The sequence below is a fragment of the Odontesthes bonariensis genome, chromosome 23 (assembly GCF_027942865.1).
Source record: "Odontesthes bonariensis isolate fOdoBon6 chromosome 23, fOdoBon6.hap1, whole genome shotgun sequence".
Classification (NCBI taxonomy): Eukaryota; Metazoa; Chordata; class Actinopteri; order Atheriniformes; family Atherinopsidae; genus Odontesthes; species Odontesthes bonariensis.
Genome location: NC_134528.1, coordinates 4,055,014 through 4,070,816, shown reverse-complemented (window position 1 = coordinate 4,070,816; position 15,803 = coordinate 4,055,014). Strand labels below are relative to the sequence as shown.

Sequence of the window (15,803 nt, the reverse complement as noted above, 5' to 3'; positions counted from 1 at the left end):
TTAATCACGATTAATCGCATTTGTACACAAAATCCAGAAATGAATCCAAAAGTAGCGTATAGCTTTTAGCATTTAGCTTTATTTTAAATGTGCTGCCATATGAATGAAAGTGCCATAACATTTGTTGTGCAAACACACTTTTAACATCAGCATCTTTCTGTAGTTTTTATGTAGAAGCCTCGCTCCACTGTCTGTTTCCTTGAATGACTTGCTGCTATCAGTTGTGTGTTTTGCCTTTAAGTGATATTTTAGACTGGAACTACTACGCTGAGAAGACAATTCAACTTGGCAGAGTTTACAGATGACTTTGGTTCTGTCGACTCCGCCGTCTGGAAGAACTTTAACATGAAAATGGCCGAGTAAAAGTTCCGTACCCTTCTCCATGTTTGGTGGATCCGCCGATTACTTTCTTTTCCTGTTCCACAGCAGACAGCAGCAGACTTTTACAAAATAAAAGCCTGTGAGCAACAGACTTTTACAATAATAAAATAAATAATAAAACAGCGGTGGTCCGTGGTGTAGTGGGCTGAGCAGGCGCCCCATGTACAGAGGCTACAGTCCTCGCTGCAGCTGGCCCCGGTTCGAGTCCCGCATCGGACGGCCCTGTGCTGTGTGTTGTTCCCCCTCTCTCTGCTTCCAGTCTCTGAACTTTGCTATCCATTAAATGCACAAAAGCCCCCCCAAATTTTTCTTAATTAAATTTTTTAATTAAATGTTGTTGTTTTTTTAATTAAAAAAAAAAAATTACAGATTTTTTTTTGTAATTTAAAAAAAATGTAATAAATTTTATTTAAAAAAATTAAATTAATAAAACCTGCATTAATGCACGATAAAATATTTATCGGCGTTAAATAATTAATGAGTTAACTCGCCCAGCCCTAGAATAAATGTGTTATAACAAGCGGAGGAGTATCCGTATCTCTGGTTCTGGGTCTCAGTGACTGAAAGCTGGGGCTTCGTCAGCAGTAACGAGGAGTCATTTGGAGATTTTCCAGGCACATCCAGCACACCCTGAACCCGCTGGAGGAATTCTGGCTTCTTTCTGGCCTGGGAAGGCCTGGGATCCCCCAGGAGCTCCCTCCTTCTTCTCTTTCAACTTTTTTATCATCGAACTCTTTCCAACCCGCCCAAACAGAACGCTTCTGAACACAGAGACGCTTCAGAGCTGCTGTTAGATTTATTCGTAAACTTTTAAACAGAGTCAATCAAACTCAACAAACATGATTTTGGTTATTTTTTCTCATAAATGTCCAAACAATAGAGACACCTGTTGCAGAAACATGTGAATACATTAAGTGCATGTCTGGCTGTAAAGCTGGAGTGTCGGACATCACGGTTACACATTCAGACATGAACAAACCTGCACACTTCGTACATCTTTAACCCGAACCAGGACATTTAACCGACCCTTTTACAGTTATTTATGATAGAAGCTGCCACAGCTAATGCCCTGTTGCATCGAATATTCAATTAGCTTTTATTCCATAATTGCAATGTGCAAACATTAAAAACGCAGTTTTAAAATACTGTGCATACATGTTGGGAACGTGTGCACGTGCACGCAGGTGTGCACGTGCTGACGCGTCGTCGCTTCTCTGCGACAAGTCCAACCGTCGCAGTTTTTGGTGCATGTTGGAAGTAAAAAACGGAACATAAAACACTGAAAAACACTACAGTAACCGAGGAGGAAGCCGACCAAAAGTCAACGAGTCGGCACGACACGGTGCAGACGGACCCCACCGGACATCATCATGCTGGACCCCGAGGAGGCACAAACTGGACGCAAAGCTGTGGTCCAAAAACAGAGAAAACAACGACTACAGACTACGTCATGCCAAGAAAATACAAAATACAGCTCAGGCCACATTCCAGCTTTAGATGTGAGAATAGAAAAATACTTCCTGTCTTAAGGACTCTAGTGGTCTCTGTTTAGCAACTGAGGCGGTTCACGAGTTTGAGACTCAAAGGAATGATATATACACAAAGATTCTTTAATTTAAACTGATCACAAGCTGATTCCAGCCAACGGCGGGCGGCTCAGAACCATCACAGGAGACCACGAACAAACGGACCAAACTGTACATTCACTTCATGCTGAGGATGGGGCCGCCGAAAACACCCCGACACCAACGTGGAGGGTGGAATTAAACTCGTCTGACTTCCTTTCTGTCGACAGACGGAGTCGTGTGCAAAGTTCCTTGAGGGAGAAGCAGTGCCTGGTTTCTGGTTGCATTGATCTTTTCTGTGTAACAGTCGATGCCATGAGCGGTGAGGCTTGGCGGAGTTGAACCAGCAACTTCAGTTTATAATCTGTGGAGGTCGGGGGGGCTGCTGACCAGTTGTCCCTGTGGTGGGGAGACAGAGGGGAAGAGAAGGGGGTCAGATGCAAAAGGAAAACTACAATCTGCTCTGATTGGTCAGCTTCAGCGGCCCGATCAGGCTCCGCCCACCATCTTAATACCAGTGAGTACAAAGTTAACAGAAGCCTCGGATAACTGGTTTAACTGGGAATGGAAGAATTTAAGATACTGTTAAGAACATCATCCATCCCACTATCCATCTCACTAGCCATCCAACTATCCATCCCACTATCCATCCCACTATCCATCCAACTATCCATCCAACTATCCATCCAACTATCCATCCCACTATCCATCCCACTATCCATCCAACTATCCATCCAACTATCCATCCAACTATCCATCCCACTATCCATCCCACTATCCATCCAACTATCCATCACACTATCCATCCAACTATCCATCCCACTATCCATCCCACTATCCATCCAACTATCCATCACACTATCCATCCAACTATCCATCCCACTATCCCTCCAACTATCCATCCCATTATCCCTCCAACTATCCATCCCACTATCCATCCCACTATCCATCCAAATATCCATCCAAATATCCATCCCACTATCCATCCCACTATCCATCCAACTATCCATCCCACTATCCATCCAACTATCCATCCCACTATCCATCCCACTATCCATCCCACTATCCATCCAACTATCCATCACACTATCCCTCCAACTATCCATCCCACTATCCATCCCACTATCCATCCAAATATCCATCCAAATATCCATCCCACCTTCCATCCCACTATCCATCCCACTATCCATCCCACTATCCATCCCACTATCCATCCAACTATCCATCCCACTATCCATCCCACTATCCATCCAAATATCCATCCAAATATCCATCCCACCTTCCATCCCACTATCCATCCAACTATCCATCCCACTATCCATCCCACTATCCATCCAAATATCCATCCAAATATCCATCCCACCTTCCATCCCACTATCCATCCAACTATCCATCCCACTATCCATCCCACTATCCATCCAAATATCCATCCAAATATCCATCCCACCTTCCATCCCACTATCCATCCCACTATCCATCCCACTATCCATCCAAATATCCATCCAAATATCCATCCCACCTTCCATCCCACTATCCATCCCACTATCCATCCAACTATCCATCCCACTATCCATCCAACTATCCATCCCACTATCCATCCAACTATCCATCCCACTATCCATCCAACTATCCATCCAACTATCCATCCCACTATCCATCCCACTATCCATCCAAATATCCATCCAAATATCCATCCCACTATCCATCCCACTATCCATCCCACTATCCATCCAACTATCCATCCCACTATCCATCCAAATATCCATCCCACTATCCATCCCACTATCCATCCCACTATCCATCCAAATATCCATCCAAATATCCATCCCACTATCCATCCAACTATCCATCCCACTATCCATCCAACTATCCATCCCACTATCCATCCAAATATCCATCCCACTATCCATCCCACTATCCATCCCACTATCCATCCCACTATCCCTACCACTATCCATCCCACTATCCATCCCACTATCCATCCCACTATCCATCCAACTATCCATCCAACTATTCATCCCACTATCCATCCCACTATCCATCCAACTATCCATTCAACTATCCATCCCACTATCCATCCAAATATCCATCCCACCTTCCATCCCACTATCCATCCAACTATCCATCCAACTATCCATCCCACTATCCATCCAACTATCCATCCCACTATCCCTACCACTATCCCTACCACTATCCATCCCACTATCCATCCCACTATCCATCCAACTATCCATCCCACTATCCATCCCACAATCCATCCAACTATCCATCCAACTATCCATCCAAATATCCATCCAACTATCCATCCCACAATCCATCCAACTATCCATCCAAATATCCATCCAACTATCCATCCCACAATCCATCCCACAATCCATCCAACTATCCATCCAACTATCCATCCCACAATCCCTCCAACTATCCATCCCACTATCCATCCCACTATCCATCCCACAATCCATCCAACTATCCATCCAACTATCCATCCAACTATCCATCCCACTATCCATCCCACAATCCATCCCACTATCCCTCCAACTATCCATCCCACTATCCATCCCACTATCCCTCCCACTATCCATCCAACTATCCATCCCACTATCCATCCCACAATCCATCCCACAATCCATCCAACTATCCATCCCACTATCCATCCAACTATCCATCCCACTATCCATCCAAATATCCATCCCACTATCCATCCAACTATCCATCCCACTATCCATCCCACTATCCATCCCACTATCCATCCAACTATCCATCCCACTATCCATCCAACTATCCATCCAACTATCCCTCCAACTATCCATCCAACTATCCATCCCACTATCCATCCAACTATCCATCCAACTATCCATCCCACCGTCCATCCAACTATCCATCCAACTATCCATCCCACTATCCATCCCACTATCCATCCCACTATCCATCCAACTATCCATCCCACTATCCATCCAACTATCCATCCAACTATCCATCCCACTATCCATCCAACTATCCATCCAACTATCCATCCCACTATCCATCCAACTATCCATCCAACTATCCATCCCACCGTCCATCCAACTATCCATCCAACTATCCATCCCACTATCCATCCAACTATCCATCCAACTATCCATCCCACTATCCATCCCACTATCCATCCAACTATCCATCCAACTATCCATCCCACTATCCATCCCACAATCCATCCCACAATCCATCCCACTATCCATCCCACTATCCATCCCACTATCCATCCAACTATCCATCCCACCGTCCATCCAACTATCCATCCAACTATCCATCCCACTATCCATCCAACTATCCATCCAACTATCCATCCCACTATCCATCCCACTACCCATCCAACTATCCATCCCACTATCCATCCAACTATCCATCCCACTATCCATCCCACTATCCATCCCACTATCCATCCCACTATCCATCCCACTATCCATCCAACTATCCATCCAACTATCCATCCCACTATCCATCCAACTATCCATCCAACTATCCATCCCACTATCCATCCCACTACCCATCCAACTATCCATCCCACCGTCCATCCAACTATCCATCCCACTATCCCTCCAACTATCCATCCCACTATCCATCCCACTATCCATCCCACTATCCCTCCAACTATCCATCCCACTATCCATCCAACTATCCCTCCAACTATCCATCCAACTATCCATCCCACTATCCATCCAACTATCCCTCCAACTATCCATCCAACTATCCATCCAACTATCCATCCAACTATCCATCCCACTATCCCTCCAACTATCCATCCCACTATCCATCCAACTATCCATCCAACTATCCATCCAACTATCCATCCCACTATCCATCCCACTATCCATCCAACTATCCATCCCACTATCCATCCAACTATCCATCCAACTATCCATCCAACTATCCATCCCACTATCCATCCCACTATCCATCCAACTATCCATCCCACTATCCATCCAATTATCCATCCCACTATCCCTCCAACTATCCATCCAACTATCCATCCCACTATCCCTCCAACTATCCATCCCACTATCCATCCAACTATCCCTCCAACTATCCATCCAACTATCCATCCAACTATCCATCCCACTATCCATCCAACTATCCCTCCAACTATCCATCCAACTATCCATCCAACTATCCATCCAACTATCCATCCCACTATCCATCCAACTATCCATCCCACTATCCCTCCAACTATCCATCCCACTATCCATCCAACTATCCCTCCAACTATCCATCCAACTATCCATCCAACTATCCATCCCACTATCCATCCAACTATCCCTCCAACTATCCCTCCAACTATCCATCCCACTATTCCTCCAACTATCCATTCAACTTGTTCAGGGGCCATTTGGCACATAAACGGATAAAAATCGTGTAAATGAGATGAAACCCCTGTTGGACAGTCTCTGTACCTGCAGGTGTAAACACCTGTTACAGGTTTGATGCTCCTGCCATCCTGAATATCTGAGACATGCAGGCCGTAGGTCCTGAGGATCAGGACGGGGAAACACTGATCCAGCTTGTGATGTCACCCTTTCAGAAGTGTTTCATCAGGCAGAAGAAGATAAATACACCGCCGCACACTTACAGAAGGCGGTGACACCGGACAAAGGGGTTGTGTTGATGCTTTCTGCGTCTGTAGCGACTTACATGTCTGAGCTGCCTCCTACAGCGTGCTGCTGAGTATCTCTGACACCTGGGCGTTGGTTTGGTCATCTGAGTCCACCTCCTGGGCAGCGGCGCCCTCTGGCTCCTCCCCTTCCTCTCCAGACTCCGCCTGCGCCACCACCACCGACACCCCTGCAGCCACCACCCTCTCGCCCCCCGGCACCTCCTCCTCCTCCTCCTCCTCCCAGTCCCTCCTCTCGTGCTCCGGCGACAGCTCCTTGCAGGGCTCCACAAAGATCCTCCGGACGTGGGGGCGGGGCTCCCGCTGCCGGCCCTTGCGGCTCTCCAGGACGCAGGAAGCCTGGCTGACATAGGTGGTGCCCTGCGGCGAGGGCAGGTCCCCTGGCAGGGGGAGGTCGGCGTCCTCCTGCTTGGTGTACACACCCTCAGACAAGGATGCAGTGAGACTCTCTCCATTGTGGCCCCTGAGCCAGCGCTGGGGCCCGCTGAAGTACTGACCCCGGTGGCTCCTGGAGAGCAGCTTGCGTTTGGCGGGTGGGTTAGCGAGGGGCCTCAGGGGGGCTGAGCCCTCCTTGGAGAGGGAGAGGCCCTCCAGAGTCTTGGTGGTGTCGGACAGAGCCGGGGACAGGGGCAGATCTTTGGAGAACCTGGGGGACAGGGGCAGGGACGGAGATGTGGGGAGGGTCCTGGAGCGAGAGGAGGGGTGAGACAGGCTGGAGGCGGAGGGGGGGAGGTCTGTGGATGGAGAGGGGGAGGAGGGCAGGACAGGATCCTTCAGGGCTGTGGAGAGGGGCAGGTCTGTGGGGGGGCAGATGCTGTACCTGAGGGGAGACAGGAGTAATCAGATTACTGGATTTATATAGAATTATAATTACATATCATGCAGCTTTTTGTTCAGAACTTTCTGTCAAAACATTTTCATTTATAGGATTTTTCTGTGGTTACTTCTGTAAATGTTTCCCTAACTTTAACGTATTTATGGAGTTTGAGTTGAAACTTTGCTGCAGGAATCAGAAAGAGACTCAACGGGGACATTTTCTGCCCATTTTTATCTTGAGATGTTTGAGACGAGCTCTGGTTAAACGGCCTGTCAGTCATGGTCGATGGTTTTGTTTTGAGTATCCTGTCTTTGGTTTTCTGCTCTCTGATCTATGTCATCAGTTGGTTCTGGTTGAGTTTGGACTTCATTCGGTCATCAGGGTTCAGGTATTACCCTGCATGTCATCAGTTGCCTCCTTTGTTTCACTGCCACACCTCTGTTATCTAACGACTCTCCCGTGTTCCTAGTTTATTTTTTGGTTTATTTATCTTATTTTTGCCTCTGGGCTGCTGCATCCTGCAGTTGAGCCTCCATTAAGTCTTCTCCACCAACATCATACCAAACAATTCTCCGGAAACAGTGTGCTTTCAGTTTGGAGGCTAATCACATGCTCCAGTGCGCGCTTTCTCTGAGGTCTAAAGGACGTTGGTGAAGGGTTAGCTTCTGTCTATCTGTACGCTGGCTGAGGACACGCCATCATGCTGCTGTGGACAGTTACGCTGTGTTTACCTGCGTTAGCTGCCATCAACACCTGAATCCTACTGAAGCAGGTCAGCTGACAGTGCTGGAGGAGCGGAGACTGAGCAAAGGCTGTAAGCTAGCAGCTGCTGTAACTGTAAGATAGCAGCAGATGCTAGCAAACAATGCTTAGTCATCAGCAGTGATGGACCAAGCCGGAGATGTAACTCGTAGTAATGTGTACCGTTAATTACTGCGTTTAAACATTTTGGATATATTAACCTCATTAAACAGTTGTACTGGGAGACCTACATCTTTATCAGAAACATGCCGATAATGTAACGTTAGCACCGGTGTTGTGTTCACCAGGAAACACACCTTCTTCGGCTGTTATTTTGACATGATAGAAGTCACCTGAGCTCGTGGATCTGCAGGACATCGGGAGCGCTGCCGCCCAGTGAGTGCAAGGCCTGCTGGGATAGATCCGGGGCCGGAGAATAGAGCAGGTCCAGCTCGCGGGGGCTCAGGGCGTCACTGGAGTCGTAGTCGCTGTCTGTGGGCAGGAACACCTCGGAGGAGCCGTCCTCGTCGGAGCCGAGCAGACAGTCTGTCAGAGAGAGGTCAGGAGAAGGTTTTTTATGGGTTTCTGTGTGTTTGTGAGGTTGAACTTTGAGGTCAAACTCACCGCTGAGGGCTTTCCTTCGGTGGAGCTCTGGTGAGGGAGACGGCGTGGGCAGATAGTCCATGTTGGAGGAGGTGGAGTCCGTCTTCTGCTGACTGGAGTCACTCTCTGGAGCGTTGGCGTCGACCAGGCAGGTGATGGGCACGCCACCGCGGGGCTGCTTGTAGCGGGCGTACTGCAGGGCGTCTGAGATCCAGCGGAGATCATGCCGCATTTCGTCCAGTTGCTGCAGAAACACAAAAAACAGGTGTCACACACACGCACACACAGGTGTCACACACACGCACACACAGGTGTCACACACAAACACACAAATACACCAATAGGTGTCACACACACACACACCAATAGGTGTCACACACACACACACACACACACCAACAGGTGTCACACACACACACCAATAGGTGTCACAGAAACACACACCCACACACACACCAACAGGTGTCACACACACACCAACAGTTGTCTGACACACACACACACCAACAGGTGTCACACACACACCAACAGGTGTCACACACACACCAACAGGTGTTATACACACACACACCAACAGGTGTCACACACACACCAACAGGTGTTATACACACACACACCAACAGTTGTCTCACACACACCAACAGGTGTCACACACACACACACACACACACACACACACACACACACACACACACACACACACACACACACACCAACAGGTGTTATACACCAACAGGTGTCACACACACCAACAGGTGTCACACACCAACAGGTGTCACACACACACACCAACAGGTGTCACACACCAACAGGTGTCACACACACACACCAACAGGTGTCACACACCAACAGGTGTCACACACACACACCAACAGGTGTCACACACACACACCAACAGGTGTCACACACACAAACCAACAGGTGTCATACACACACACCAACAGTTGTCTCACACACACCAACAGGTGTCACACACATCAATAGGTGTCATACACACACACCAACAGGTGTCACACACACACACACACACACCAACAGGTGTCACACACACACACACACCAACAGGTGTCACACACACACACCAACAGGTGTCACACACACACACCAACAGGTGTCACACACACAAACCAACAGGTGTCACACACACACACCAACAGGTGTCACACACACACACACACACCAACAGGTGTCACACACACACACCAACAGGTGTCACACACACACACCAACAGGTGTCACACACACACACACACACACACCAACAGGTGTCACACGCACACACCAACAGGTGTCACACACACACACACCAACAGGTGTCACACACACAAACCAACAGGTGTCACACACATCAATAGGTGTCATACACACACACCAACAGGTGTCATACACACACACCAACAGGTGTCTCACACACACACCAACAGGTGTCTCACACACACACCAACAGGTGTCTCACACACACACCAACAGGTGTCTCACACACACACCAACAGGTGTCACAGATACACTCTGTTTCCAGTCTGTTTCCAGTCTGTTTGAAGCTCTGTTTCCAGTCTGTTTCCAGTCTGTTTGAAGCTCTGTTTCCAGTCTGTTTCCAGTCTGTTTGAAGCTCTGTTTCCAGTCTGTTTGAAGCTCTGTTTCCAGTCTGTTTCCAGTCTGTTTCCAGTCTGTTTCCACTCTGTTTGAAGCTCTGTTTCCAGTCTGTTTCCAGTCTGTTTCCAGTCTGTTTCCAGTCTGTTTGAAGCTCTGTTTCCAGTCTGTTTCCAGTCTGTTTGAAGCTCTGTTTCCAGTCTGTTTCCAGTCTGTTTGAAGCTCTGTTTCCAGTCTGTTTCCAGTCTGTTTGAAGCTCTGTTTCCAGTCTGTTTCCAGTCTGTTTCCAGTCTGTTTCCAGTCTGTTTGAAGCTCTGTTTCCAGTCTGTTTCCAGTCTGTTTCCAGTCTGTTTCCAGTCTGTTTCCAGTCTGTTTCCAGTCTGTTTGAGGCTCTGTTTCCAGTCTGTTTGAAGCTGTTTCCAGTCTGTTTCCAGTCTGTTTGAGGCTCTGTTTCCAGTCTGTTTGAAGCTGTTTCCAGTCTGTTTCCAGTCTGTTTCCAGTCTGTTTCCAGTCCGCCTCTGTCCGCTGACAGAGAGGCGGCGTGTCGCGTTGTTTTAAAACAAAAGATATGAAAACCATCATCCAAATCTAGAGATAACTGGTTGAAAGCTCAGCTTTGTTTCAGTGGCCAGACCCTCTGAAGGGAAACACAACTGATGCGTTTCAGCATCTGAAGAATAAAACATACCTGGAAACACTGAGGTGGAACTGGGGGAGTCTCCCTCCGAGTGACGGTAAATATAGAAATGTGTGTGTTTGCTTTAGAAGGAAAGTGTGATATAAATGACTGTCTGACACACACACACACACACACACACACACACACACACACACACACACCACCTTTAAACCCAGGTCTGCAGCCTCAGACAGCAGCTCTGAAGCTGAGACCCGTCTCAGCGTCCTCCACCCAAAGGTGTCAGACTCGCAGCGGTCCTCATAAAGACGGCCACACGTGCACACACACGTGCACACACACGCACAGCGGGGATGACTCGGCTGGAAAGAATGCGACGGCAGAGCGAGAGCCGGCCCAGAGAAAAGCATGAAGCAGATCCCTGTTCCACCCACAGAGGAGGCTGTGTTTACCAACAACAAACCATGTGATTCTGTCGGCCAATCAGAGCCGCTCCATCACCACGTGTTCACAACAAGACCCGAGACAGACGGCCCATCGGTCACTATCAGGAAACTGCTGCTTCTGTCTCTTTCTGGCTGCTGTTTGTGTGGTTTTATGTGTTTTTCTGTGTGTTTCTGATTGTTTTTTCTGATTGTTTCTGTGTGTTTCTGATTGTTTTTCTGATTGTTTCTGTGTTTCTGATTGTTTTTTCTGATTGTTTCTGTGTGTTTCTGATTGTTTTTCTGGTTGTTTCTGTGTGTTTCTGATTGTTTTTCTGGTTGTTTCTGTGTGTTTTTCTGTGTTTCTGAGTGTTTTTCTGTGTTTCTGTGTGTTTCTGATTGTTTTTCTGATTGTTTCTGTGTGTTTCTGATTGTTTTTCTGGTTGTTTCTGGTTGTTTCTGATTGTTTTTCTGGTTGTTTCTGTGTGTTTTTCTGTGTTTCTGTGTGTTTCTGATTGTTTTTCTGGTTGTTTCTGATTGTTTTTCTGGTTGTTTCTGTGTGTTTCTGATTGTTTTTCTGGTTGTTTCTGTGTGTTTCTGATTGTTTTTCTGATTGTTTCTGTGTGTTTCTGATTGTTTTTCTGATTGTTTATGTGTGTTTCTGATTGTTTTTCTGATTGTTTCTGTGTGTTTCTGATTGTTTTTCTGATTGTTTCTGTGTATTTCTGATTGTTTTTCTGATTGTTTCTGTGTGTTTCTGATTGTTTCTGTGTGTTTCTGTGTGTTTTTCTGTGTTTCTGTGTGTTTCTGATTGTTTTTCTGGTTGTTTCTGATTGTTTTTCTGGTTGTTTCTGTGTGTTTCTGATTGTTTTTCTGATTGTTTCTGTGTGTTTCTGTGTGTTTTGATTGTTTCTGTGTGTTTTTCTGATTGTTTCTGTGTGTTTCTGATTGTTTTTCTGGTTGTTTCTGTGTGTTTCTGATTGTTTTTCTGATTGTTTCTGTGTATTTCTGGTTGTTTTTCTGATTGTTTCTGTGTGTTTCTGATTGTTTTTCTGATTGTTTCTGTGTGTTTCTAATTGTTTCTGTGTGTTTCTGTGTGTTTTTCTGATTGTTTCTGTGTGTTTCTGGTTGTTTTTCTGGTTGTTTCTGTGTGTTTCTGATTGTTTTTGTGTGTTTCTGATTGTTTTGATTGTTTCTGTGTGTTTTTCTGATTGTTTCTGTGTGTTTCTGATTGTTTTTCTGGTTGTTTCTGTGTGTTTCTGATTGTTTTTCTGATTGTTTCTGTGTATTTCTGGTTGTTTTTCTGATTGTTTCTGTGTGTTTCTGATTGTTTTTCTGATTGTTTCTGTGTGTTTCTAATTGTTTCTGTGTGTTTCTGTGTGTTTTTCTGATTGTTTCTGTGTGTTTCTGGTTGTTTTTCTGATTGTTTCTGTGTGTTTCTGGTTGTTTTTCTGATTGTTTCTGTGTGTTTCTGGTTGTTTTTCTGGTTGTTTCTGTGTGTTTCTGGTTGTTTTTCTGATTGTTTCTGTGTGTTTTTCCTGATTGTTTCTGTGTGTTTTTCTGATTGTTTCTGTGTGTTTTTCCTGATTGTTTCTGTGTGTTTTTCTGATTGTTTCTGTGTGTTTCTGATTGTTTTTCTGATTGTTTCTGTGTGTTTCTGATTGTTTTTCTGATTGTTTCTGTGTATTTCTGATTGTTTTTCTGATTGTTTCTGTGTGTTTCTGATTGTTTTTCTGATTGTTTCTGTGTGTTTCTAATTGTTTCTGTGTGTTTCTGTGTGTTTTTGATTGTTTCTGTGTGTTTTTCTGATTGTTTCTGTGTGTTTCTGATTGTTTTTTCTGATTGTTTCTGTGTGTTTCTGATTGTTTCTGAGTGTTTTTCTGTGTTTCTGATTGTTTTTCTGATTGTTTCTGTGTGTTTCTGATTGTTTCTGTGTGTTTCTGATTGTTTCTGTGTGTTTTTCGGATTGTTTCGGTGTGTTTCTGATTGTTTTTCTGATTGTTTTTCTGATTGTTTCTGTGTGTTTCTAATTGTTTCTGTGTGTTTCTGTGTGTTTTTCTGATTGTTTCTGGTTGTTTTTCTGATTGTTTCTGTGTGTTTTTCCTGATTGTTTCTGTGTGTTTTTCTGATTGTTTCTGTGTGTTTTTCCTGATTGTTTCTGTGTGTTTTTCTGATTGTTTCTGTGTGTTTCTGATTGTTTTTCTGATTGTTTCTGTGTATTTCTGATTGTTTTTCTGATTGTTTCTGTGTGTTTCTGATTGTTTTTCTGATTGTTTCTGTGTGTTTCTAATTGTTTCTGTGTGTTTCTGTGTGTTTTTGATTGTTTCTGTGTGTTTTTCTGATTGTTTCTGTGTGTTTCTGATTGTTTTTTCTGATTGTTTCTGTGTGTTTCTGATTGTTTCTGAGTGTTTTTCTGTGTTTCTGATTGTTTTTCTGATTGTTTCTGTGTGTTTCTGATTGTTTCTGTGTGTTTTTCGGATTGTTTCGGTGTGTTTCTGATTGTTTTTCTGATTGTTTCTGTGTGTTTCTGATTGTTTTTTTCTGATTGTTTCTGTGTGTTTCTGTGTGTTTCTGATTGTTTCTGATTGTTTTTCTGATTGTTTCTGTGTGTTTCTGATTGTTTCTGATTGTTTCTGTGTGTTTCTGATTGTTTCTGTGTGTTTTTCGGATTGTTTCGGTGTGTTTCTGATTGTTTTTCTGATTGTTTCTGTGTGTTTCTGATTGTTTTTTTCTGATTGTTTCTGTGTGTTTCTGTGTGTTTCTGATTGTTTCTGATTGTTTTTCTGATTGTTTCTGTGTGTTTCTGATTGTTTCTGATTGTTTCTGATTGTTTTTCTGATTGTTTCTGATTGTTTTTCTGGTTGTTTCTGTGTGTTTCTGATTGTTTTTCTGGTTGTTTCTGTGTGTTTCTGTGTGTTTTTCTGGTTGTTTCTGTGTGTTTCTGTGGGTTTCTGTGTGTTTTTCTGTGGTTTTATGTGTGGTTTTCTGTGTGTTTCTGGTTGTTTCTGATTGTTTTTCTGGTTGTTTCTGATTGATCCACAGATTAAAGCTGCAGATCCACAGATTAATGCTGCAGATCCACAGATTAATGCTGCAGAACCACAGATTAATGCTGCAGATCCACAGATTAAAGCTGCAGATCCACAGATTAATGCTGCAGAACCACATATTAATGCTGCAGATCCACAGATTAATGCTGCAGATCCACAGATTAATGCTGCAGAACCACAGATTAAAGCTGCAGATCCACAGATTAATGCTGCAGAACCACAGATTAAAGCTGCAGATCCACAGATTAATGCTGCAGATCCACAGATTAATGCTGCAGAACCACAGATTAAAGCTGCAGATCCACAGATTAATGCTGCAGAACCACAGATTAAAGCTGCAGATCCACAGATTAATGCTGCAGATCCACAGATTAATGCTGCAGATCCACAGATTAATGCTGCAAATCCACAGATTAAAGCTGCAGATCCACAGATTAATGCTGCAGAACCACAGATTAAAGCTGCAGATCCACAGATTAATGCTGCAGAACCACAGATTAATGCTGCAGATCCACAGATTAATGCTGCAGATCCACAGATTAATGCTGCAGAACCACAGATTAATGCTGCAGATCCACAGATTAATGCTGCAGAACCACAGATTAATGCTGCAGATCCACAGATTAATGCTGCAGATCCACAGATTAATGCTGCAGAACCACAGATTAAAGCTGCAGATCCACAGATTAATGCTGCAGATCCACAGATTAATGCTGCAGATCCACAGATTAATGCTGCAAATCCACAGATTAATGCTGCAGATCCACAGATTAATGCTGCAGATCCACAGATTAATGCTGCAGAACCACAGATTAATGCTGCAGATCCACAGATTAATGCTGCAGATCCACAGATTAATGCTGCAGATCCACAGATTAATGCTGCAGATCCACAGATTAATGCTGCAAATCCACAGATTAAAGAGGCAGATCCACAGATTAATGCTGCAGAACCACAGATTAATGCTGCAGATCCACAGATTAATGCTGCAGATCCACAGATTAAAGCTGCAGATCCACAGATTAATGCTGCAGAACCACAGATTAAAGCTGCAGATCCACAGATTAAAGCTGCAGATCCACAGATTAATGCTGCAGATCCACCACAGAAAAGAAAACCCGGAGCATGTTTGAGCTGAATATGAGTTGAGGAAGTTTCCATTTGCTTCAGGATTTAACACTCTGAGGTTTCCAAGGACGCTCTGCAGCTCTCAGTGTGTCCAGGGCAGCGCATCACTTCCTGCCACAGTGGGCGCTGTGTGGCGCTGTGTGACGTGCTGAGCCGGATTTGGCCCTGAGTGAGGCCTTCCAGGCTGAGCCTGTTTGGCCCTGAGTGAGGCCTTCCAGGCT

At 45.0% G+C, this 15,803-nt stretch overlaps 1 protein-coding gene across 2 annotated transcripts in view; it reads right to left on the bottom strand.

The window, feature by feature from the left end:
* Window positions 1–1,154: 1,154 nt before the first annotated feature.
* The window catches only part of ankfn1a (ankyrin repeat and fibronectin type III domain containing 1a), a 124,088-nt gene continuing 109,439 nt past the window's right edge, over window positions 1,155–15,803 (bottom strand). For both annotated transcript variants that reach the window (XM_075457329.1, XM_075457330.1), the window contains exons 23-26: window positions 8,777–8,999; window positions 8,506–8,698; window positions 6,615–7,414; window positions 1,155–2,345 (exon numbers count right to left, since the gene is read on the bottom strand). In XM_075457329.1, coding sequence (XP_075313444.1) covers window positions 6,631–7,414; window positions 8,506–8,698; window positions 8,777–8,999 — 1,200 coding nt within the window. In that variant the 3' untranslated portion in view covers window positions 1,155–2,345; window positions 6,615–6,630. The remainder of the gene's footprint in view (window positions 2,346–6,614; window positions 7,415–8,505; window positions 8,699–8,776; window positions 9,000–15,803) is intronic.